The sequence below is a fragment of the Berghia stephanieae genome, chromosome 3 (genome assembly GCF_034508935.2).
Source record: "Berghia stephanieae isolate SIO BIC M18660-M18661 chromosome 3, UCSD_Bste_1.3, whole genome shotgun sequence".
NCBI classification, from domain to species: domain Eukaryota; kingdom Metazoa; phylum Mollusca; class Gastropoda; order Nudibranchia; family Aeolidiidae; genus Berghia; species Berghia stephanieae.
Genome location: NC_088362.1, coordinates 8,859,460 through 8,884,348, shown reverse-complemented (window position 1 = coordinate 8,884,348; position 24,889 = coordinate 8,859,460). Strand labels below are relative to the sequence as shown.

The 24,889-nt window shown below is 35.3% G+C and overlaps 1 protein-coding gene across 2 annotated transcripts; it reads left to right on the top strand.

The window, feature by feature from the left end:
- Positions 1 to 9,201: 9,201 nt before the first annotated feature.
- On the top strand, positions 9,202 to 23,754 carry LOC144967118 (RPA-interacting protein B-like). 2 transcript variants are annotated; one of them, XM_078903963.1, is made up of 9 exons: positions 9,232 to 9,285; positions 11,095 to 11,220; positions 11,512 to 11,618; positions 13,549 to 13,761; positions 15,135 to 15,213; positions 17,230 to 17,350; positions 17,839 to 17,902; positions 18,882 to 19,019; positions 22,065 to 23,754. In XM_078903963.1, exons 3-9 carry the CDS (start codon positions 11,535 to 11,537, stop codon positions 22,092 to 22,094), a joined length of 729 nt encoding a protein of 242 aa, XP_078760089.1. In that variant the 5' UTR covers positions 9,232 to 9,285; positions 11,095 to 11,220; positions 11,512 to 11,534; the 3' UTR covers positions 22,095 to 23,754. The 2 variants fall into 2 exon arrangements, with proteins under 2 accessions (XP_078760088.1, XP_078760089.1); XM_078903962.1 differs by lacking the exon at positions 11,095 to 11,220 and having other exon boundaries at positions 9,202 to 9,285.
- Positions 23,755 to 24,889: the final 1,135 nt, after the last annotated feature.

Genomic DNA, 24,889 nt, shown 5'->3' with positions numbered 1-24,889 from the left:
CTTAAAATTGTGATACCAAATTTATAAAATTCTGATTATTCATTGCCCAACTATGACCGTTTGAAGTAAGGAGAGTGTAAAAACCAAGTTTTGAGAAAATCGACTTTGAAGTCAGGCACCGTTTTCACACATAATAAATCCATGGGCAAAGTTAACTCCTCAGATTTGACGAGAATAATAACATTTGCAGAGACGCCAATTTTCAATTTGACTCACAGGAATTTCAGACACCACTCAGAAGAATTTCAACGAAAGTGAAATTCCGCACACACAAAAAGGGAACTGGGATGATATTTGGTATTGTGTTTACATATTGTATAGATCTAAAGAGATAACTGATTACAAATATTTTCTGATATATGAACACATTGCCAAATACAACCCCAAGGTTTCCTTATTCCAAGTGAAGAAAAGCACCAAAACATAATGATGGTAGTGAGGATGATGTTGTGTTGGTGGTTGTATTAGTAGTATTTAGTAGTAGTTAGTAGTAGTAGTAGTAGTAGTAGTAGTAGTAGTAGTAGTAGTAGTATAGTAGTAGTATAGTAGCAGTAGTAGTAATAGTAGTAGTAGTGATGATGATGATGTCATAATGGCTGTTGTAGTAGTAGTAGTAGTGGTAGTAGTAGTAGTAGTAGTAGTAGTAGTAGTAGTAGTAGTAGTAGTAGTAGTAGTAGTAGTAGTAGTAGTAGTAGCAGTAGTAATAATAGTAGTAGTAGTGATGATGATGATGTCATAATGGCTGTTGTAGTAGTAGTAGTAGTGGTAGTGATGATGAATTGGTGGTGGTGGTGGTGGTGACTGTGGTTGTAGTAGTGGCAGTGGTTGCAGTAGTAGTGATGATGTGGTGTGGGTGGTTGTAGTAGTAGTGATGGTGTAGTGGTAAATATGGTTGTAGTAGTAATGACGATGTGGTGGTGGTGGTTGTAGTAGCAGTGGTAGTGATGATTATGTGGTGGTGGTGGTTGTAGTAGTAGTGATAATGATGTGGTGGTGGTGGTTGAAGTAGTAGTGGCAGCGATGATGTGGTGGTGGTGGTGATTGTAGTAGTAGTGGTCGTGATGAAGATGCGGTGGTGGTGGTTGTAGTGTGTGTGTGTGTGTGTGTGTGTGTGTGTTTGAGAGAGAGAGAGAGAGAGAGAGAGAGAGAGAGAGAAAGAGATAGTGCTAAAAGTGCATCAAGTGATAAGTAGAGCAACAGGACCTTTAAAACCAACGAGGCTAAAGTTTGAGGTCAAACTATTTGTTATTAGCTATTATTGGCAAGTGCAGCCTTGGAAATGGTGGCTCTCTGAGAGAAAGTCAACTCTTGTTTTGAATGTTTCACTGATAGTTGCTTTTTTAAACTTTAAGTTTATATAACTTATCGTCAATACTTATGTTGAATTATTATGTTTTCATGTAGAAAAATGATTGTAGTTTATGAAACAACCAAAAACTGAAATTTGATCATTTTGACCATTTCCACGTTAAAACCGGTTTTCTTCGTTTTCCAAATCCCGACTTAATACCGCTTCGAGGCGTAGGGTCACAATTTAAAATGAATATGAACATTTACGCAACATTTCAATGGTTTTACCATACTCATTGTGTTTCAAAATATTTCATTTATTCCCCCAGCAGGCTATATGAAATCATTATTCCAATGCATATAGTGCCAGTCATCTCTCGTCTTTTTTTGTAATAGCACTTTTACAGCAACCACCACTTCCCATAGCCGGGTACTGATTCTCACGTGAGTCGAATGGGGTAATGTATGTTAATTTCCTAACCCAAGGACACAAGGTCAGGACCAGAATTTTTCACGATCATTGTTATCCATCCTCGCAACTGACCCTGCTCAACATTGCTTGACAAGACGAGACGTCACACCGTAACGAATTACACACATGTTGTGATGACTTTGTGGGTAGTGGTGATGAAAATGATGATGATGATGATGATGATGATGATGATGATGATGATGATGATGGTGATGATGATGATGATGATGATGATGATGATGATGATGAAAATGATGATGATGATGATGGTGATGATGATGATGATGATGATGATGATGATGATGATGATGATGATGATGATGATGATGATGAGGAGGAGGACTAGTATTTGGGGTATCAATTATGGTTAATATTGAAATTGTAAATCTCATTTCATCATACGAAGAAAGAAATATGTAGGGAGAGAAAGACAGATATCAAAAATAAAAGGAAGAAAGAGATAGATATAAATAGAGAAGGATAAAGAGAGAGAGAGAGAGAGAAAGAGACATGAGCGAGCGAGAGAGAGAGAGAGAGAGAGAGAGAGGAGAGAGAGAGAGAAAAGAGAGAGAGAGAGAGAGAGAGAGAGAGAGAGAGAGAGAGACAGAGAGACAGAGACAGCGAGCGAGAGGGAAGAGAAAGAGAAAGTGTTTGGGTGTGTGTCTGTGTGTGGGGGGGGGTTGGGGGTGAGAGAGAGAGAGAGAGAGAGAGAGAGATAGAGAGATAGAGAGAGAGAGAGAGAGAAATAACACAAATAATATCAGTGGTAAGAAGGATACCTAGGATGTCCAGCGTTTTAGACCATAAGAATTTTTTTTAAACCGAATCAAATGCTAAACTTTATCATGTTAAAATTTACGTGATCTGTCTTCAAAGAAAATGTTTTACGCGATTGTGATATTGAATTAAAAATTTGGCTATAACAAGTGCCTACGAAACGGAAGTTTCCTGGTTCTTATCACGTTCTGGCCGACGCAAAGTTGCGTCTTTGGAAATGTCTCACATTCTATCACCTTACTCATGTGTATAATGACTACCTGGTCGGTAAAAAAAAAAGTTGTCTCTGTCGAAAAGTAAATATCGTCCTGCAGGTTAAAAGCTGCTATTTGCTTGGGACACATAGTAAAGTGCTTTGAACTCTTTTGGTGGAAAGTTGTCTATATGTAAGCTGACGTTTAGAATTGATTCATGTTTGAGGTCTAAAAATTTCTAAACTTTAAAATAAAAAAAAAGATTGTCATAAACGCTGTCCATGTTATCAGTGACTACATAAAAAATCATATTATTTACCTTATCTAATAGCTCTAGGGTAAGATTTCTGTTCACGTGAACTGTTGGTCTAAGTAAATGTCTCATCCTCTCGTCCTGTGTACCCCTGTTTAACAAAGATTATGATTAATGATACCGGTGCTGATGCCTAAAATGGGAAGTGGTGTTGGTGAAGGTGGTGGTGATGATGATGATGATGATGATGATGATGATGATGATGATGATGATGATGATGATGATGATGATAATAATAATGATGAGGACGATGATGGTGGCGGTGGCGATGATGATGATGATGATGATGATGATGATGATGATGATGATGATGATGATGATAACAATAATAATGATGAGGATGATGATGATGGCGTTGGCGATGATTATGATGATGATGATGATGATGATGATGATGATGATGATGATGATAATAACAATAATAATGATGAGGATGATGATGATGGCGTTGGCGATGATTATGATGATGATGATGATGATGATGATGATGATGATGATGATGATGATGATGATGATGATGATGGTGGTGGTGGTGGCGATGCTTAACTTTTAACTTTTTTTAGACACCATACATCTTTGCCAATGAGCAAATCATCATGATCATCATTCTCATCATCATCATCATCATCATCATCATCATCATCATCATCATCATCATCATCATCATTTTATCAATATCATCATCCTCATCATCATCATCATCATCATCATCATCATCATCATCATCATCAACACCATCATCATCGTCATCATTTCTCTTCTCCCTCTCATTATTACTTCCATAAGCTACTACATCCCAAGTATTCTTGTTCTAGTAGGGGGTTTGGGAGGGGGGGGACTTTTTTTTTAAAGTCTCCCCCCTCCCAAACCCCCCACAAGAAGTTCTAGTGTAGGGGGTTTCGGAAGGGGGGGGGGGAGACTTTTTGAAAAAAAAAAAAGTTTCTCCCCTCCCAAACCACCAACTAGAACAAGAATACTTGGGATGTAGTAGCTTATGGAAGGTCTCCCAAAGAAAAGTATCGTTTTATTATGGACAGTGACAGGGAGAATACAAAGTGAGGAATTTGGATAAAATATAAGTTTGCAATAGGCTGGGGGGGGGGGGGGGGGGGGCTCCAATGGCTTCGTTGGTTGAGCTCTCTCTTCAGATGAAAATTGAGAAATTTGGATCCTGTTTGAAGTCGGTATATTTTTCTGACACCCTCCCCCCTCTGTTCAAACAATAGTAATTGGGTAGCTAGTAGGTCTGTTTGACCAGGCTGAGAGTACTTTGATCTAGACTCGGGTCCTATCAAAAGGGTAGGATGCAATTGCTATTGTCCGTTTTACGCGATAGAAACCCGGATACACACCAGTCCACTGGCTTTGAAAGACAAATTTGTAAAATTGCTGGCTGTGTGTTTAACGTGTATTTCTCGCACAATATCATACCGCCTGAGTATTGAGACGGGGATTCGAACTTGGGGTCTATTCTAAGTTAAAAGTGGGGATGACGTGACAAATCTTAAACCTTAGATATTACGACATTAAAATAATGATAATGAAGATTCTGATAATGACGATGATGATGGGGATGAACATGATAATCATTGCGTAAATAGTCATTAGGCCCATGGAGCCGGAGTTTATCGTGGTTTCTATAGATAGTATGCAGATGACGTCACTCAGGCCTTTGTTATTGTTTTTGCCATCCGCGTTTGTGAGTTGTTCTCACTAAACTGTATTAACCAGACTATAAAAGTTCATGGTTACACAGAGTTTGTGTGTTGGTCCGTTATACTTCCGGATGGCAATGTTGTGAACTCCTTGGCCAAGCGCATTCTATCTATAGCGTGAAATAGACGATGGCAATTGCTTGCTTCCCTTTTGATAGGACACTAGTCTATCGCAAAGGACTTTCCACCAGATCTAACAGACCCGCCACCCTGCCAGGTGGACAGAGGTGTCAGAAAAAAAAATCTCGACCTCACCGGGGATTTTTATCTCGGTCCCTTTTATCATGATAATGATAATCACGAGGTCGAACGATGGCTGTTTTTTCCTCAAGTTACTGGTACTGACTTCGCTTTGTTATTTGATTTTATCTATTATTATTATTATTATTATTATTATTATTATTATTATTATTATTATTATTATTATTATTATTATTATTATATTTATATCAATATAAAGGGAGGGGGACTGGGATTCGGGAGGGGGGGTGGGGGTTCTTTTTGTATTTCTTTTTGCCTTTCACTGCTGGGAACTTGTGGAAAGACTTCCCGAAAAAATCACGAGAGCGTCGATGATGATTTTATTTTCAGATTTGATGATGATGATGATGATGATGATGATGATGATGATGATGATGATGATGATGATGATGATGATGATGATGATGATGATGATGATGATGATGATGATGATGACAAAAAATCTAGAGATATTCCATTTGCATGTTATGGAATATCTCCCCATTTACTAATAGTCAGTGAAGTGGTGCCTGTCGGTTATGGAATATCTCCCTATTTACTAATAGTCAGTGAAGTGGTGCTTGTATGTTATGGAATATCTCCCTATTTACTAATAGTCAGTGAAGTGGTGCCTGCATGTTATGGAATATCTCCCTATTTACTAATAGTCAGTGAAGTGGTGCCTGTATGTTATGGAATATCTCCCTATTTACTGAGTAAGTGGCGTCTGCATATTATAGAATATCTCCCATAAATATATATTGTGTTGAAATTAAAGTTCCAAATTTTATTTATCCATAGCCTGCCTGAAAAAATAGTTACAGCGCCAAGCATAAACAGCTTTAAAAGCCAAATTGACAGTTTCCTGCAGGATCTAAAATACAGCATCGATTTCCCATTGAAGCCAGCCTTTTGACCTCCACAAGTTGGTGGAGACCGATCCAAGGATCATCAACGGGCCACCGGCCCTCTACGATGAACTCATACTCATACTCATAGAATATCTCCCATAAATATATATTGTGTTGCTCACTCGGAGTTAAAATTAAAGTTCCAAGTTTTATTTATTCAAAGATAGAAACTGGACTGGTAGGATAAACATCTGGAAAGCCGGGGACTCTCAGGCACCACTGATAAAAAAAAAAATAAAAACATTGAGCTTTTATATAGCGCAATATCCACTAAATGTGCTCAAAGCGCTTTACAAGGGGTCCCTGATCAACAGCAACATTTAACATGTAGGACGGGACATGACGCCTGTAGGCGATATTACCATTTTTCGGACAAAGACAACGCTGTTAACGGCCAGGTACTCATTTTACACCTGAGTACGGTGAGAGAATGTGAGTAAAGAGCCATTTCCAAGGACTCAACTATGCGCCGAGCGCGAGGCTCGAACCCAGGACCTTCTGATCCGAAAGCGAGTGTCATACCACTAGACCATATAGCCGCACTTGATAACTCAAGATGGCAGCATTCATTTCGCTCGACTGGAAATTTTCAAACCTTGAAAATAATGATAAATCTATCATTAATAATCTTTACCTTGCCTTTCACATCACATCTAAACACTTGAATTCCTGTTCCATCATCATGTTTATTACATGACAATTTAGCCATCAAATTTCAAGAAATTGTCTCGCTCTGTCCATGAAACGAATATTAGCTATCTACAACCACAATAAATATTGAACAGCATTTGGGTTTTATTTGTTCTTCTTGCAAGATTCTCTGTCATGCGTCTGCTTCATTTGAATGTTGAAAGGACAGATTTAAATGGTGTGTGTGTGCTATAACGTGAGAATAGTTCTCACCTTCAGTGTGTAATGTTCCTGCAATATAAAAATTACTTTTTTTCGTCAGTAATTACATTATAGATTTTACGTGTATCACTGTTTTCATTAATTAAGTTTGTAAGCACATGCTAAGTTGTCGAAACACCTCGCCACCCCCATCTTTCCCAGCGAACCGATAATGAGTATAGTTCACAATTACCGCAGGCGATCCATTAATTAAGTTTTACATAGTGGATAGGATTTCATGTTTATTAAATGTAGGCCACCATTACTGTGTCAAGATATTTTGATATCAATTCACAAAGTGTTGGGCCGACTCATTTGACAATTAACAAGTGTATTTTTGACCAATCAAAATATGGAATTTGTGACACGTCTTTACACGACGTGCTCGGACAAACAGAGTTGATTGTTCATAATCAATAAAGCGAATGAATTCGACCTTTTTCTGATCAGTGTTATTGTTTTCATACACCGAAAGGGTGACTAGTTGTCACACGATTTTCTCGATCACTTTATAAACAAGCGGTAGAACAGTGGGTATTTTAAGTAGACACAAACCATCGACAGTAAAAAAATTAAATAAATAAATTTGAGCTAGATAGTATGCGCTTGGCTTCGAAGCTCATAACATTGCCATCCACAAAACTGTGTGTATCCATGAACGTTTTATAGTCAGGTTAATACAGTTCAGTGAGCTTTACTCATAAACGCGGATGTCAAAAAAACAATAACAAAGACCTGAGTGACGTCATCTTCGAACTATATAGCGCAATATCCACTAAATGTGCTCAAAGTGCTTTACAAGGTGTCCCTGGTCTACAGCATTTAACATGTAGGACGGGACATGACGCCTGTTAGGCGATATTAAATTTTTCGGACAAAGACAACGCTATTAACGGCCAGGTACTCATTATACACCTGAGTACGGTGAGAGAATGTGAGTAAAGAGCATTTTCCAAGGACTCAACTATGCGCCGAGCGCGAAGCTCGAACCCAAGACCTTCGGATCCGAAAGCGAGTGTCATACCACTGGACATACCACGTAGCCTGTGTAAATTGCAATGTTTACCAATCACTGTTATTTTTTTACATTATGACGATGCGCTTGGCTGAGAAGCTCACAACATGCCACCCGGAAGTATAATGGACCAACACACAAAACTGTGTATAACTTAAACGTTTTTAGTCTGGTCAACATAGTTTACTGAGAATTACTCATAAACGCGGATGGCAAAAAACAATAACAAAGACCCGTCTGACGTCAACTTCATTCTATCTTTATAATAATAATATAATATACTGAATGAAGACGACTTCACTCAGCTCTTTGTCATTTTTACTAGACCGCAGTTGGTAATTACTTATCATTACCCCCCCCCCCCCAAAAAAAAAAAAAAAGAAACAAACAAACAACAAACAGAAACAACACAACACTATCTATCTATCGATCCATCCATCCATCCATCCATATATATAGATAGATGGATGGATGGATCGATAGATAGATAGATAGATAGATAGATAGATAGATAGATAGATAGATAGATAGATAGATAGATAGATAGATAGATAGATAGATAAATGGATGAATAGATAAGACAGATATGCAGATAGACGTGTAGATAGTTCACGCTTCTCGTCCAACACCTTTTTTGTAACACACCATGTAGCACTCTTAGAATCATTGTCACTATGTTTTGCTAAGTACACATTTACAGCTGAGTCGAATTTGGTTGATTAAAATTCTGAAAATTCAGAAGAAAAAAACCCATTCGAATTGGGTAGTGCACAGTGTGTGTAAAGTGCAAAGTTTTCAGTAATTCCAAACGGACACTTATAAATGAAGGATTATGGTAATTTTAATTTATTAATTGTAAATTGTAAAGATTCCACATTGGGTTTTATATAGCGAATCCATCTGCTCTGGCAATTACATTGAGAATTACCCATAAATAAAGCCAAACACGGACATAATTACTTAAACTCATTGCACTCTACTGTACGCGCAGGTAATCAATCACAAGGCACGCCCGCTACTTTCTTACCTCTTCATCGCGGCTTTGCCAGGTACCCGAGAAAGAGGAGCGTGAGCGAGAGCCACTTTTTCGGAACTCTTTACTGTGAAAGTTCAAATTCTCTTCCTATTTCGATGGTATTTACCAAGTTGACATTTTAAAATACCAACTTTCTGTTTTTGTTTTAACGGGCCTTTTTAAAAACAACGTTGCAAGCATCATACATCACATACTTATTTTCAGTTTTAACGATAAGCATATACAATCAACATGATAACTCAAATTTAATTTAATGTAGGAACGAACTGTATATCAGGCAGTAATGAATTTGGTGAAAATTCTTGAATTATTTTGTATTTTTGGCAAAAATTTGTTGGTAAGTCTGCCAGAGGCCAGAAGAAAAAAAAAAAAAACTGAGAAAACGTACAAACGACAAACACAAGAAGTGACGAGTGGTCGTACCTAGAGAGGTAAGACAGTGAAATCGACATTTAGCTAAATCAGATTTAAAAAAAATAAAAAAAACTTAACGCCTACCGTCAAAAGCAATTTAAATTTGAAGATGCATGTTTTATTCTCGAAGAGAGGTGCGCCAGTGGAACCCACGTTCATTTATTTATTTTTTTTTAATCTTTACTTTAGTAGTAGCTCCTTGAAAGTTCCCAATCATCATTCAACTTCAACTGTTTAGACATAAAAAGAACAAAAAAAACTTAACGCCTACCGTCAAAAGCAGTTTAGATTTGAAGTTGCATTTGTTTTCTAAAAAACAAAAACATTCGGTACTGGACACTCCTTGATGAATTTCAAAAGTTATGTTTGAAGAAAGGCTAGCGTTGAAGAAATTAGGCCGGCTCTATTTCTCTGAACGCTCAGGAAAATAAATGGTTGGCTAGCCTCCCGTAGCTGATGGGTTACGGACACGAGGTTAATGCAAAAGTAAATGCTCAAACAGAGTGGACATGGGATTCTCACGAATCATCAAATTCAAGCATTCAACTTAAAATTACCATAATCCTTCATTTATAAGTGTCCGTTTGGAATTACTGAATTTCAAGCTAACGTTTTGAGGCATATTGTTGACAAAGAGTGCCTACGCGACGTACACGGCTACTTTACGCTGTGATTATCCCCAGACACCTGTCTGGGGGATAATGAAAATTCGTTATCCCCGGTCCCCAGACACATATTTGAAACTCCGCTCTTTTTTAAACAATTATCCACATTCCAGAATATGTAATGTTTCCAAATGCACATAGAAATAAGGAAAGTTAATAAAATATCTATAAAAACATAAAATTAACCAACATTAAATCAGTTGTTACTACATATACACAATATGCGTTGACTTCAAAGTGGGTGTCATGGCCGAATGGTTTAGTCGTCTGCCCTGGAAGTTTTACCAGAATCGACGTTGCCGGTTCAAATCCTGGTTCCGCCACTTTTCTTTTCTTTTTTAAAATTCCGTCTTCTTTTTACAGAAAAAAGTTGCAAGGAATAAATGTCCCATCCAAAGAGGGCCACGTCAGTGTCAATGTGCCACATCAGTGACGGTCACATTTATTTTATTTTTCTGATCACTCTCTCCTTTACCATTTACTGGTTATCAAATAGTAAGATCGTTATTTAAGTGTACACAAAAAGATAAATCAATAAAACCATTGCATCATTATGAAAAACAAAAATTACATATACAGAGATGCCAAAACTCCGGTTTCACCGGAAAAAAACTCCGGTCTGGGGCAAAAAATTCCGGGTTACGGGCAACTTCCGTCAAATTCCGATGAGGTCAGTTTGTTCCAAGGATACCCCCAACCACCACATCATCATCACTGCCACTTCTACTACAACCACCAACACCACATCATTATCACCACCATCACATCATCATCATTACCGTTTTTACAACCACCACCACCACATCATCATCACTACCACTAATACTTCAACCACCACTATATCATCATCATTGCCACTACTTCTACAACCACATCATCATCGCTACCGTTACTGCTACAACTACCACCACCACCACCACATCATCATCACTGCCACTACTACTAGAACAACGACTATCACATCATCATCATCATCACTACCACTACTACCACAACCAATACCATTAGGTTTTGGAGCTTTAATTCATTTGAAATAAGTTAACTTTGGGATTGTATTTGGCATTATGTTTATAATATATCATAATGATATAATTTTAATTAGTTATCTCTTTACAATATGCAAACATAATGCCAAACACAATTCCATTTTCTTGTGTGCAGAAATTCCTCTTTCGGCATTGATATTCCTACTAGTGGTGTCTGAAATTCCTGTGAGCCAAATTTAAAGTTGGCGTCTCTGTATATAATATGTACTTTTTTGGCACTGACGTGGCATTCATATCTAGGGTAAGTTGTCAAGACTGATAAACCAGTAAAGTAATAAAATGTCATCTCAGTCTTTTGTAAAATTGTAACATAACCAATTAAATAGACAGGTATTTTATGCTTTTCTGTGCACTTTAACACACAGAGGCGAATACAAAGTGAAAAAGAAATGTGTTTTAGGATTATATTATTATTGTATTTTTCTAACTGATTTCTTTGCACTACATTGAATTACTTACCCGTCTTGTAAGGAAAAATGAATGAAGATTGGATTGATCCTTACCATATTTATTTTTCATGATCTTTCATCAGGTGCAGTCTTGTCAATATAGATAATGTCTAAAAGAGGTGATTTTCGATGGAAGCCACCTGATGAAAATAGGTCAAAAACACCATCTTGGAAAGAGATCTACAGACAGGTGAATTCATTTTTATTTCATGAAGTTTAAAGGTTTGTGAATTTGAATTGCGTGATTATGGTTTTCAAACTGAAGTGATCCTTTTTTGTGACTGAGAAATGTATGATATGAAGTGTGATGACTTATTTTAGAATCTTTGGTCAAAGTGGCTTTTAACTCCGATCATTTTCATTATTTTCCTAAAATGGCAGGCTTACCCAGCAGAAAAATATATTTTTTAACTCAAACAAGCTCTCTGCAAAATAACTTTATGTTCTTAGTAATTAAATAAAGATCATTCTTCAAAATTTGTAATGTACAAAATAAATCTGAATAAGAAAAATGAATATTGTGTCGTAACAAATGTGACGATTTTGCTGCAGGTGGTTAGCAGAGGGTTAATCATGTGTTGGAAGTTAGTGCAGTCAACCCTTAATTCAAATTAAAGAAAACTACAGATTGGTCAAATTGTCATACTTGAATAACAATCCTGTTTGTTCCCATTTGTTGGGGTTGGGATTCATTTGATTCTAGATCCACTCAGTCTCCAATGCTTAATAGTTGCAGTATGCAACGGACAACTCTTCTGTAAACCCCTTCAATTTGACGCATGGTCTGTCGATAAGGTGCCCAAAATGCACCTATCTAAAGTTTTTCTTTTCGAATGATTGTATCCTTTTTAGGATTTCTGAGTAGATAAGTACTTTGTATAATTGAAGTTTGGAACTGAGTGAGTGCACTTCAAAACTCCTTATTTAACTTATAGTGATAATTCATAAATAAGGGTGAAAATCGAGGTTTTTGAAACGAATTAATTTCTTCAAATTTGGAAATTTTGCAAAAAACAAATATACCGATTATTTTTGTTTTCTGCCTGTCAGAAGTCTGACAAGCCAGAGAGTCTGAGTTTAATAGTCTGGTTTAATTTTTTGTTCAGTGTAATCCCAACCCCCTCCCCCCAACAAGGGGACCTTTGTCTGATCATCTGATGACATGTCTCGCAATGACTATGAAAAATGTTTTTTTCTCTTTTTGAGGAAAATTTTTGTCTAAAATTAAAGCCCTATCTCCACTGAGTAAAAATGTTTTTGAATTTTGAAAATCCATTCATAAATAAACAAATTATGCAGTTTCAAAGGTGTCATTTATTTGGATGACCCGCAAAGAGGAAAAAAACGCGAAAATATGGGACGCTTTTTCGGCATTTTTTTTTCGACCTTTGGTTGTATCTTGCGTTATAAGTGTATTAAAAGATTGAAACTTGAAGAGCAAATTAGGATGGTGTTTTGTAAAATACGGGAAAAATTCTCGTCATATTCATATGATATTTTACAACCAAAAAGAAGAAATGTTCATGTATTACCTTGTCAGCGACAAAACCTCCACGCCCGGTAGTTTTAGAAATATTTTACTCCAAAGAGTAAAAATCTATTTTTAACGGATTTCTGGTAATCGCACGAGTTTTGTCGCTTGACATAATCTAAAATGACCTTATTTCTAACTGTGTGCCAACTTTCAGTCATATTCATCTATAAACAGCGTCGTAATTAATTTTTTAAAATAGTATATACGAAACGGCTTCGTCCCATATTTTGACGCGAATTCGGGCACTTCGTGAGCGAAAAAGAGGCCCAAAGATTTGTGCGGGATAGTCATTGCTACATTGTCTCTTGAGAGGTGGGATACTAGGGATGACCACTGTTTAACCATGACATGCCGTTTTGTTTTTTGTTTTTTTATTTGTTTGTTTTTTTTTTTGTTTTTTTTTACGATAACTACTATGTTACTTGTGTGCATCTTGTGTGAGTGTGTCTATGTCAATATTGTATCGTTATAAATGAGTAACCAAATGACAAATTGCCACTTTTTGGGGGATAATAAAGATATATTATTAGTATTATTATTACATGATATTTTTTATATTTGTTCTCTTTATTGCTTCAAAATACAGAGATGCATGGATCGTCTAAGGGACAATCGTTTCAAGCATTTACTGTCTAAAAGACGATCAGGTTCTTCAATGGGCGATGCAAGTGATGAAGATGAAGTCCCAGACTTGAATAAACAGTGTAGGAGGGAGAAAATGGTGAAAGATATTCAGACTATGATGGCCACTGAGTGGGAACTTATTCAAAGAGAGGATGCAGCTGAGAAAGGAATAGTAGTGAGTCTTGTTCTGTTAGTGCGGCTATGTGGTATGACACTCGCTTTCGGATCGGAAGGTCCTGGGTTCGAGCCTCGCGCTCGGCGCATAGTTGAGTCCTTGGAAAAGGCTCTTTACTCAATTTCTCTCACCGTACTCAGGTGTAAAATGAGTACCTGGCCGTTAACAGCGTTGTCTTTGTCCGAAAAATTATAATATCGCCTAACAGGCGGCATGTCCCGTCCTACATGTTAAATGTTGCTGTTGACCAGGGACCCCTTGTAAAGTGCTTTGAGCACATTTAGTGGATATCGCGCTATATAAAGTTCAATTTATTATTATTATTATTAGTGAAACTATAATTTGATGGTAGTTCAGCGATATGTGTGGCTGGCTGACAAAACTGGGAAGGATGACCAAATTTCATGAATTGAGTTATGTAGACTACATCTTCCTGATAATTTACCTCTTTAACTTTTCTTTCTATTTCTATTAGAACCCAAGTTATGAATTTTTTTCTGAATAAAACTTGTTGCTATGGGAAATGCTGGAGACCGATAAAATTGAGTTTAAACTTTTTCCTTTTATCTCTTATTTAAAAAAACATAATTTTTATCAACATATACTACATTACTACTACATAAAGAGATCAATGTTATTTTAATTTTTTTAAATTTTCACTTTCGGTTTTGGTAAGATTTTCGATTCCTCAGTTTGCACAATTCTCGCCTCTCAAGCAAAGGGAGTTAATCAAAATAATTGGGTGGCTAGATCTTAAGGTGTGTGTGTCTTTTTTATCATCTCTTTGTTGATATATTTTCTTGAGCGGGGTAGACATCTTGATTCTTGATTTGTTGGGAAACAAGGATTTTTTTTTTGGATAATGCGTTGATGTCAACAGCTGATAATAAAAAATAAATAATTGAACTTTTATATAGCGCAATATCCACTAAATGTGCTCAAAGCGCTTTACAATGGGTCCCTGGTCGACAGCAACATTTAACATGTAGGACGGGACATGACGCCTGTTAAGCGATATTACAATTTTTCGGACAAAGACAACGCTGTTAATGGCCAGGTACTCATTTTACACCTGAGTATGGTGAGAGAATGTGAGTAAAGAGCCTTTTTCAAGGACTCAACTATGCGTCAAGTACGAGGCTCGAACCCAGGACCTTCTGATCCGAAAGCGAGTGTCATACCACATAGTCGCACAATGGTTATGTCGATGTTGTTAATCAATGGTTTTACTAAAATATATCTTGCTATTTTGAGGTTTTTATTACCAATAATATGTAGCAAAAACATTCTGGACCAGAGGTCAATGTTGCTACCCAGGGGTTGTCGTTATCCAGAGGTCTATGTTGTACTGTATATTTTATTTTTATTTTCAGCCGGATAGTATTCCTGCCCCTTCTGTGGATGAAATGATTGCCTTAATGGAAGACATAATAGATGAGCTAAGGCATGAAAGTAAGTATAACTTCGAATGTGGTTCATTCACTCCTAATTTAAGTACAATTTTAGGTACAGGTTTTATTCTTTTTTTAAATTTATTTCTCTTGGGTTCATGTACATTGTGTTTTTGTTGTTTTGTTTATATGTGTTTATATTGGGGGTTTTTTTGTTGTTTTTTTTTTTTGTGTTTTTGGGGAGGGGGGGCAAATTTGTCCTTTGTAAAATTTAGTTAATTTTAAAATGTTGCTATCTGTTTGGTTTTCTAATTTCTTTACTGATGAATCACAGTTTGCCAGATGACTGTTATTTTATTTTATTTTTTTTTAATTTTTGGAGAGGGAGTTTTGGGGGGGGCGGGGGGGGTGTTGTCTTATTAACAATGGAAGAAATTAGCAGTTAAAAAAAAAGCACCCAGTAGAATTGAAAATTTGGTTTCATGAAAAGTTTGTTTTTTGTTTGTTTTGTTTTTTTTCGGTTTTTTCATGAAAGTTACAATTTGTATTTGTGGTTTAAGTTTATCTCATGTGGTAGGTCTTCTTTGCGACTTTTTAAAATATTTTCTTCGGTTACAATCTGGAACAGATCTGAAACTATAATCACAGAAGTTTCCATTTACCCTTTCATCTATTCATTATTGCTTACCTCCATGTATACAATACTTTAAGATATATCATTTCTCATATTACAAATACATAAAGTAAAGGCAATGTCTTTACCAGAGTAGGGTTGTTTATATTTTTTTATGTGTTCAATCTAGTCCAGTTCAAGATTATTGTTGCACCTATGTGGTCTTTTGGTATGACACTCGCTTTCGGATCAGAAGGTCCTGGGTTTGAGCCTAGCTCGGCGCATAGTTGAGTCCTTGGAAAAGGCTCTTTACTCACATTCTCTCACCGTACCCGGGTGTAAAATGAGTACCTGGCCGTTGACAGCGTTGTCTTTGTCCGAAAAATTTGTAATATCGCCTAACAGGCATTATGTCCCGTCTTACATGTTGCATGTTGCTGTTGGCCTGGGATCCCTTGTAAAGCCCTTTGAGCACATTTAGTGGATATTGTGCTATATAAAAGCTAATTTTGTATCCAAAAATAGACTTTGTTTTCGTAGTATAAGAATTGTATGGTGACCCTCACTGGAATCTGTTGTCCTATTTCTTGAACTCATCCCTTGCTTTTAAGATCATCTTGTAAATACCAGCTGACTTTGGGGTTTGTTATCTCAGGGGCCCCTTTACAGTCGCAGTTGCTATCCTACACTTCTAGTTTCAATTTTTCCATGTTGGTACAGGTTCGTCCATATCTTGTAAGGAGCCTTGGGTATTTCCCAGAGCACTTTGTAAAAATGAGTGGACATGTGTATTTTATCTGAGGAATAATGCTGAAAACTTATATAGTTATAGCGCTATATTAATTTTCAGCATTATTATTATTATATATATGTTCTATTTTTCAAGTTTTTTCCTCGGTTAACCATTGGGATGAAGTCCCAGTTCCAGGTATCTCCTTTTTCACCCTTGATGAACGTCTTTAGATTTTGTTGGTTTTTTGCTTTCATGTGTTAAAAAAATCTAAAGGGACACAAAAGCCTTAGAGAAGCTACACACCTCATAATTATTGACTGTTTCTGGGCCTAAATATTATTGAACCTAGTCAGTTAGTCATAAAGAAATGTCTAGGTTTGAAGTATTTATTTCGTTGCATTGCCTTTATTGTTATAACGAAAGGAGGTAAATTATCATCTTACGAAATTATTTTCTTTATTTGTGACCCATCGTCTCAAAATGGTATTATGTCGGAACAAACCATATGCTTAAAGTCGAATTAAATGTTAAAGTGGTCAAAAATATAAAGTGTTGGCATTAGCACCCTAAAATATGGTATCCACTCTCCTCAATAAAACATACAAACTCAACACAAGTCTGATATTTCTGGCTAAATATTCAATTTTCAACATCTTAACCATCCCGACTTAATACCGTTTTGAGGTGAAGGGTCACATTTGTATAATGATTTTTTTTTTTTTTTTCCATAGAATATTGCCATTCAAATGAGGAAGACTTTTGCAAAGAATTTGCTCAACAAGAGGAAGAAGAGTTATGTCAAGCATTCCACAGAATCAACGCCATTGAAGTTATTTGTCCAATTTGCCAGAAGTAATTTTTTTTTGTTTTAACAGTTAACTACATGCAATAAGATTCAAGTAGATGATTGTAAGATAATAAAAAAATACCATGAGATGGGAACAATCTGTACTGTTCCCATCCGAAACCTTTCTGTTTCCATTTTCACCTTTTCGTTAGTATTTTTACGATCTCACGCCCCCCACAGCTCTCTACATTTCCTGAGAATTCTTCGTCAAGAGCAGGCTAGGACTCAAACTAGGGACCTATGGATCCAAAAGCGATTGCCATACCAAAAGACCTCAAAGCCGCAAAAGTCCATTTTACTTCATCTACTACTTCTGACTTGCACATGGACAGACTTGTTTGGAATCTTTGTCAATTTAATAATTATGTATTGTTCTCATCAACATTTTATATCAAAAGTAGAAAGTGCTAGAGAATTAGCAATTTCTTTTCTTTTTTTTTTTTTTTTTTTTTTTTTGTGGTTCATCATCCCATGTTAAAATTTTGTATTTCAGGAACAGCTTAGAGGAAGGGCCTGGTTTCATTTCGTGTAAATGTGGATTACATATCAACACAGAGGTAATTTTGTTTCTCAGAACCAACCTGGTATTGTGTCAGAGTGAACCTGATACTGAAAATTAGAATTAGGTGTCTTGAAAAAAAAAAAAAAACAATAGTCGAGTTGAATGGAAGCTTTGATTTCAGCAGTGAACTGCTGTATTATGGAAAACTATCGTCTTTCAAATATATCTATCAAGTTAACTTATCCTCATCTTGGCAAAGACTCGCAAACCTGGGATGATAATAATAATGATAACAACAATGATGATGATAATAATGATTAATAACAATAATAATAGTAATAATGATGATAATAATAATAGTAAATAAAATGATTAATGAAATCTATTTAAAATGTCTATTTCTCAGTCAAGTTTTATGTCATCATTCTTCAAACAAATTTTATCTTGGGACTTTCATTCAGATTTGGATGATATCTATCATTTTGAATTCATACTAAATAGATCCTTTTAAAAAGACACAAAATTTTACCATTTTTCTCTCCCAAAAAGATTAAGTGTAAAGTTAGTGCTTCAATTAAATGTTTATTTCGCATTGGAAAAGCTAAAATTTCTAAGTAGTATCTCATGTTATGACTGCAACTGTAATGGCACCAAATTAACATAATACAATATAATAGGTTTGCATAGAGACAGGTATCACAAATTTGATTCTAAAACCATTTGATGATGTTCCTCAAACAGAATTAGAATAATATACGCTGGTGATTTTAAAGTGAGATATTATCCTTTCTTATTAATTTGGTTTAAAAAGATAGAATTGTCAGCTTTAGAATTTCAAAGAGATCTGACGATATAAATTTTATGAAAAATAATTTTATATTAAATCATTTTAAAATCTTTTTCAAATTATGAGTTTCTGTTTTTATTTATTTATTTTTAATTTATTTTGTTTCCATTTTTTGTTCTAAATTCTGAGTGTGAAACCACACATCTTTTTCATATTTTCAAAATGTTTTGCATTTTGTATTTCACAGCAAGATTGTATCAGTTTGAAACACGTGTCGGACAATCTCCAAAGTGGAACAGCTGAACATGATTTACAGTGTGATCAAAAACCGTCCTTTGCTCAAATGGATGACTTTGGTATCAGCACTTTGATTATGAAATGTCAGGTAATTGGTTGTTTCAATTTATTTCTCCTTTCATGAAAGTGGCTATCATACTTTTTCTTCATGTATGAAATGGGCAAGACATTTGGGTTATGGTTTTAGAAATAAATGGCAATAATTTATATATCTACCCCCTTTCCACCTCCTGGGTCGATTTGGAGTTTATTCTTGTTTTTATTTTGTTTTTAGCTAGAATTTAACTTCAACAATTGATTAATGTTTTGATTAGACGATAGTCTCTCATGCTCTTTTAAAGATTTTTTTTTTTTTCATTTTATATAAATTATTAATTTTAGTAGTTTTATATGATGCCTTTAACCTAAGTGTTTTTACATTAAATTAAAGGAAATAAAAGTATCCGATATCTACACATATGATTTGGTAAAAGGAACAAAAATAATTAGATAATAATTACAAGCTTCAGAAAACCCTCTGTTTGCGTGTGCAACATACATAAAAATAAAGGAAATAAATGTGTCATAAAAAGATGGGGTTTTTTTTTTCTTCTAACTCCAGGAAACTGAAGATTTGAAGTTCTCTGATAGGTCAATGAAAGGGAATTTCGATTTTTAGAATTTTGAACTTTAGTTTGCCTTTTTAATTTTTTCAAACAAAATTTTCAAGTACCATGTTAAGATGTAAATACGTGTACTGATTTGGCAAAACCCGTCAGAGTTTGAAAAAATTAGAATCCCATATTATTAAATATTTGAATGGAGGCACCATTTCTGGACAAAATGCAGTTTGAATTATTATTTAAAAACGGAGAAAATTACTTTAAAAGACAAGACATACATATTTATTACAAATAGTTTAAAATACATCACAACAGTACTTTCACATCACATTCATACTCAAAATATTTTTAAATAAAGCCCTTCTGTAACACAAACCAAAAATTTTGACTTTATTTTCCCCCTTTATTTGCCCTTCTTGACTGCAGATATGATACTTTGGGAAGAGGAGCGTCATGTGCAGCTTCGTCCTCGCTAACTGATTGCTCTCTCAGTACTCTCAGTTACGATGTCGTTTTCAGATATTGATATTGACTTTTATATATCTTGCATTGTAAATTATGATATAAAATTGAAAAAAATACATGATTTTATTAATGTCACATTATTTCACACAGGAAAGTAAATGGAATGTTAGACTATTGCTTATCGTGTTACTCCTTTTGTGCATACATCTGCGTAGTCGTTTAACTGACTCACTGGTACGTTTTATTCATATGCACATTTCAAAGAGGGAACAATGTAAAAAAAAGAATGATATATAATTTGATGGGATTTCAGTTCTGAGCGTTGAATTGAAATCGTCTACCTTAGATACAGATTTTAGGTCAATTTCAAAGTTATTTTGCATCAATAAAGATCAGAGAAAAAAATTAATAAAAATATCTATGAGCTTCAAATTTTAAAATGGATAATAAAAACGATGAAGTGAAAAATCGAAAATCATGCAGATTTTTCACCTTTATTTGTTGTTATCTCAAAACTAGATTGTGTGACATCCGATGGGTTTTGTCAACTCAGCACACATATTTTAACAGTGTAACGTGGAACTGGAATTCATACAATTGTGATTGCTCAAATGTCAATCACCAATGAATATTTCTATGCTTTCTTTATCACTGGAATGCTAAATAAAAAAAATTTTATCAGAGCCGTTATGTTATAATGAAAATGTTATCGTACCAATAAGGTCGCAGGTTCAAACCCCACCACCGCCGCGAAAAATTTTCATTCTCTATTGTCTTCTGGCACTTTTCTATTCACTTCATATCTTGTTGTTACCAACATAAGTGCCTGCTCCACTCACTTTTCTGAATTAAAAATTCACCCCATACACCGGAGCATACTCAATGTCTCAATCGTTTCTATGTTATATGTTTGTGTTGAGAATATTGGCTATTAAGCTTAACTGCTGGTCAAAATTATTCGCGATGGTGGTGTACGAACGAATCGGCGGTCTCAAGAAGTGGGTGAGAGAGGGATCTAGTAATGACTTTGAGTTTGAAACGAATATTTTTGTGTTCGTTGATAGCTCACACGGTAGAGCCACGCTCTCACCTGCCAGGCGGAGTTGTCGTACCAATAAGGTCGCAGGTTCAAACCCCACCACCGCCGCGAAAAATTTTCATTCTCTATTGTCTTCTGGCACTTTTCTATTCACTTCATATCTTGTTGTTACCAACATAAGTGCCTGCTCCACTCACTTTTCTGAATTAAAAATTCACCCCATACACCGGAGCATACTCAATGTCTCAATCGTTTCTATGTTATATGTTTGTGTTGAGAATATTGGCTATTAAGCTTAACTGCTGGTCAAAATTATTCGCGATGGTGGTGTACGAACGAATCGGCGGTCTCAAGAAGTGGGTGAGAGAGGGATCTAGTAATGACTTTGAGTTTGAAACGAATATTTTTGTGTTCGTTGATAGCTCACACGGTAGAGCCACGCTCTCACCTGCCAGGCGGAGTTGTCGTACCAATAAGGTCGCAGGTTCAAACCCCACCACCGCCGCGAAAAATTTTCATTCTCTATTGTCTTCTGGCACTTTTCTATTCACTTCATATCTTGTTGTTAATGAAAATGTTAGGAATTGGACATATTTCAGAGCCTGGCAAAGCAGAAATAAATACTAAAATCAATCATCCCACACCCTCCCTTCCCCCCCAAAAAATGTCTCCTATCTAAATATTTACTTTTCTTTATTTACTTTTATTATTAGTGGATTGCTTACTCTCAATTGCAGTATTTAAAATTAAACTTTTTAAATCTCAAACAAAATATTCAATCTTGTCATTTTGTTTAAAAAATGTGTCTGCTTACATCCTGTTCATTACCTTTAAAGGGGGAATCCAAGTGTCTTGATTTTTGTTGGGTTGTTTTTTTTGGTGTGTTTTTTTTTAAGGGGGACATTTCACTTTCGACTGTTTTCGATTCTACTTAATTTTGATAGTATAAAACAAATTTATTTTCATTTTTTAAAAGTTATTTTTATCCTGCTTTGTTGGTGACCGAATTTTTTTCTCTTTCTATCAGGCCTGTGATTTCCACTACATCATTGTGTGACAGAACGGGGAAAGAATGCAACTCAAGAAAAGATGAGCTGTGAACCGAAGCTGGCCTATAACTATAACTCTTTTATAGAACAAATTCAACATGGCGTTCAAGTTTCAAAACAAAAGTCAAAATCTGGCTCACTATCAACACATCATTGTTTGTATTGTATGATCCATCTGAAGAAGTGTGTGTCTTTACAAATAAATCTAAGTCATTCTGATGTCCTGAACAAATTTTATTGAAATAAAGAAACAATGCCCTATTCCGCCATGTGCTAGGCAGGCAGGTACAAGGATCAATATGAACCAAATATAATGAGACATAGATAATGATATGCACAGGACAAGTATAAGAGTATATGGAACACAATAGACAGTGTACAAGGCAAGAACGATAACTCTACACACTCAACGTGTGTTGTTCAAATTAGTAATCGGACATCAGATGACTACAATTATTTGTCTTTTTGAAAGAAAGAGATATAAGCAAGATTGAGGTTTGAGAAGTGCGCTGATTAGGGTCTCCCTTTTAATAGAGGTAAAAGGGTAAAAGGTTTTTGCACAATAAGTGATCCTCACAAATGAAAATAAATCGTTAGAATGTTTTGCTTTGATCATATTTATTTACCTTGGTATTGTTGTTGTTGTTTACTGTGATATATTGCCTCTGGTGTATTTCTAATTGATTGATGCTTTAAAATCTGGCCCTGGCTGTAGTGCTTGGCTGAGAGGGAAACAGTCAAATGCTTGGTTATTGATTTGGGAGATGATATTTTTTTCCTTGTAAACCATCTCTGTTATGTATTCTGTTTGTTATTTTTAATGTATAATGTATGCATTTGAGTGTATTCCTCTTAGTAGGATCTCGTGCTGGTTTATGGGTGAGACATTTAAGTGATCTCAAACTAAGTACCTTGATGGTGTGCTCTTGGAATCTACATCTGTTCTTTATTCGAACCATTCCCCTTTGTCTTACTTTTGTCCTCAAGTCCTTTTTATTGTACATCTAAAATCTTTTCACTATCCAATGTTCTTCCTTTTTACTGGCGCTGATATTACCTTAATGTGTTGCAAGCGCCTTAAACCCTCAAAAACAAACAAAACAAAACAATAAACATCCTCTGGAAATTGTTTGAAATTTTATCTTTTGAACTGTTGTTGATACCATTGTATTGGATATCAAAATCTGTCTACCACAAAATATATATAATGTTTTCTCGTGGTTAACTTTTATAAACATGCAATGACTTAAAATACATTTGAGCAACAGTTTTATTTCAAATAGTCTCAACCAAATCTAAAGAATGCAGCCTCTAGATTGGAGTTTAAGATAAAGGGAGTAAATCTGACTCATGAATTAACAACACAAAATAGACGACGTTTCGGCCTTTGGCCTTTCTCAAGTGTTTACTTGTTTAGAGTCACATATTGTCAGCTTGATGAAGATTGCAATTCTAACATTGAAGTCCTGAATCAAAATTATTCAAGAAATGTTATTTATTTATTTATAATTTTTTTGTAGGCTATAACTTGTCTATGTACCATTCTGATAATTATGATAATATGATACGAAGAACATGAGAGAGAGAGAGCGAGAAAGAGAGAGAGAGAGAGCGAGCATTTGAATTTATTGGAGATTCAATAAAATTTTGTTTCATGCCCTCATTGTACATTTTTTTTAGCTTGCATTCTGTTCTGGGTTGAATTTCCCTCATAGCGGGAGAATGTTGGTCTCCTTGGTGGGGTTTCTGACCTCCCATAGTGGGCAGAGGGGTACATACTGTGTCTTCTATCCCCTTATATCTGTTTTCCAACATGCTTTCTGTCTTTGTCTTGGAATGAGATTACTTGGTTTTTTCCTGGTCCTGGCTGAGAGGGAAACAGTCGAATGTATAGTTAGTTTTGGGAGATGATATTTTTTTCATTGTAAATCATCTCTCTGTTATGCACTGTATTATGCTTTCTTTATATTATATATGATTTGTAAAACATTTGAGTATGTTCCTCTTAGCGGGGACCTGTGCTTGTGTCTGGATGAGGCCTTTAGTGATCTCAAACTAAGTACTTTGATAGAGTGCTTTTGGAATCTACACCTGTTTCTTATTTGAACCAATTAATATAATAATAATAATAATAATAATAATACTTTATTGCATCCCAAAAAGGAAATTTTTTGTACAGACGTGTTATAATTTACACATAAGATATAAAATACAATGGAAATAGGATGTATATATATAAAAAAGGAGCAGCTCTATAACCAGAGCTGCGCTTTATAATATGAATAATTTCAACACTGTAAAATAGTTAAAACTGTCACTATAAATTGAAAATTGAAAAGATTGCAAAACAAATAAATTAATAAATTAATATTTATATTTTTAAAAAGTAAAAATGAGAAATAATTATATAAAATGATTATTGCTTGTTGTTATAAAGCCTAATACTGGACGGCAGAAAAGATTTTCGGTGTCTCTCTGTTTTCGTTGAAATAGAGAAAGGGCGACCACTTCTTTCTGACATAATAATTGATGGTCTTAGTGGATGATACTGGTCATTTAATATTTTAGTTATTTTATTTATACAACATTTCTCGTATAAAAGATCTAAATCGTCAACATCATTTATATAGCGTTTAATGGATTTTTTAATATTTGAATTTATTTTGTTCCTTTCCACTGCTAAGCAATTGCCTCCCCAAGCTGTTATACAAAATGACAAAACACTTTCGATTACTGCTCTATAAAATAATGTGCAGAGGGTTTTATCTATTCTAAACTGAGAGAGTTTCGATAAAAAATATGT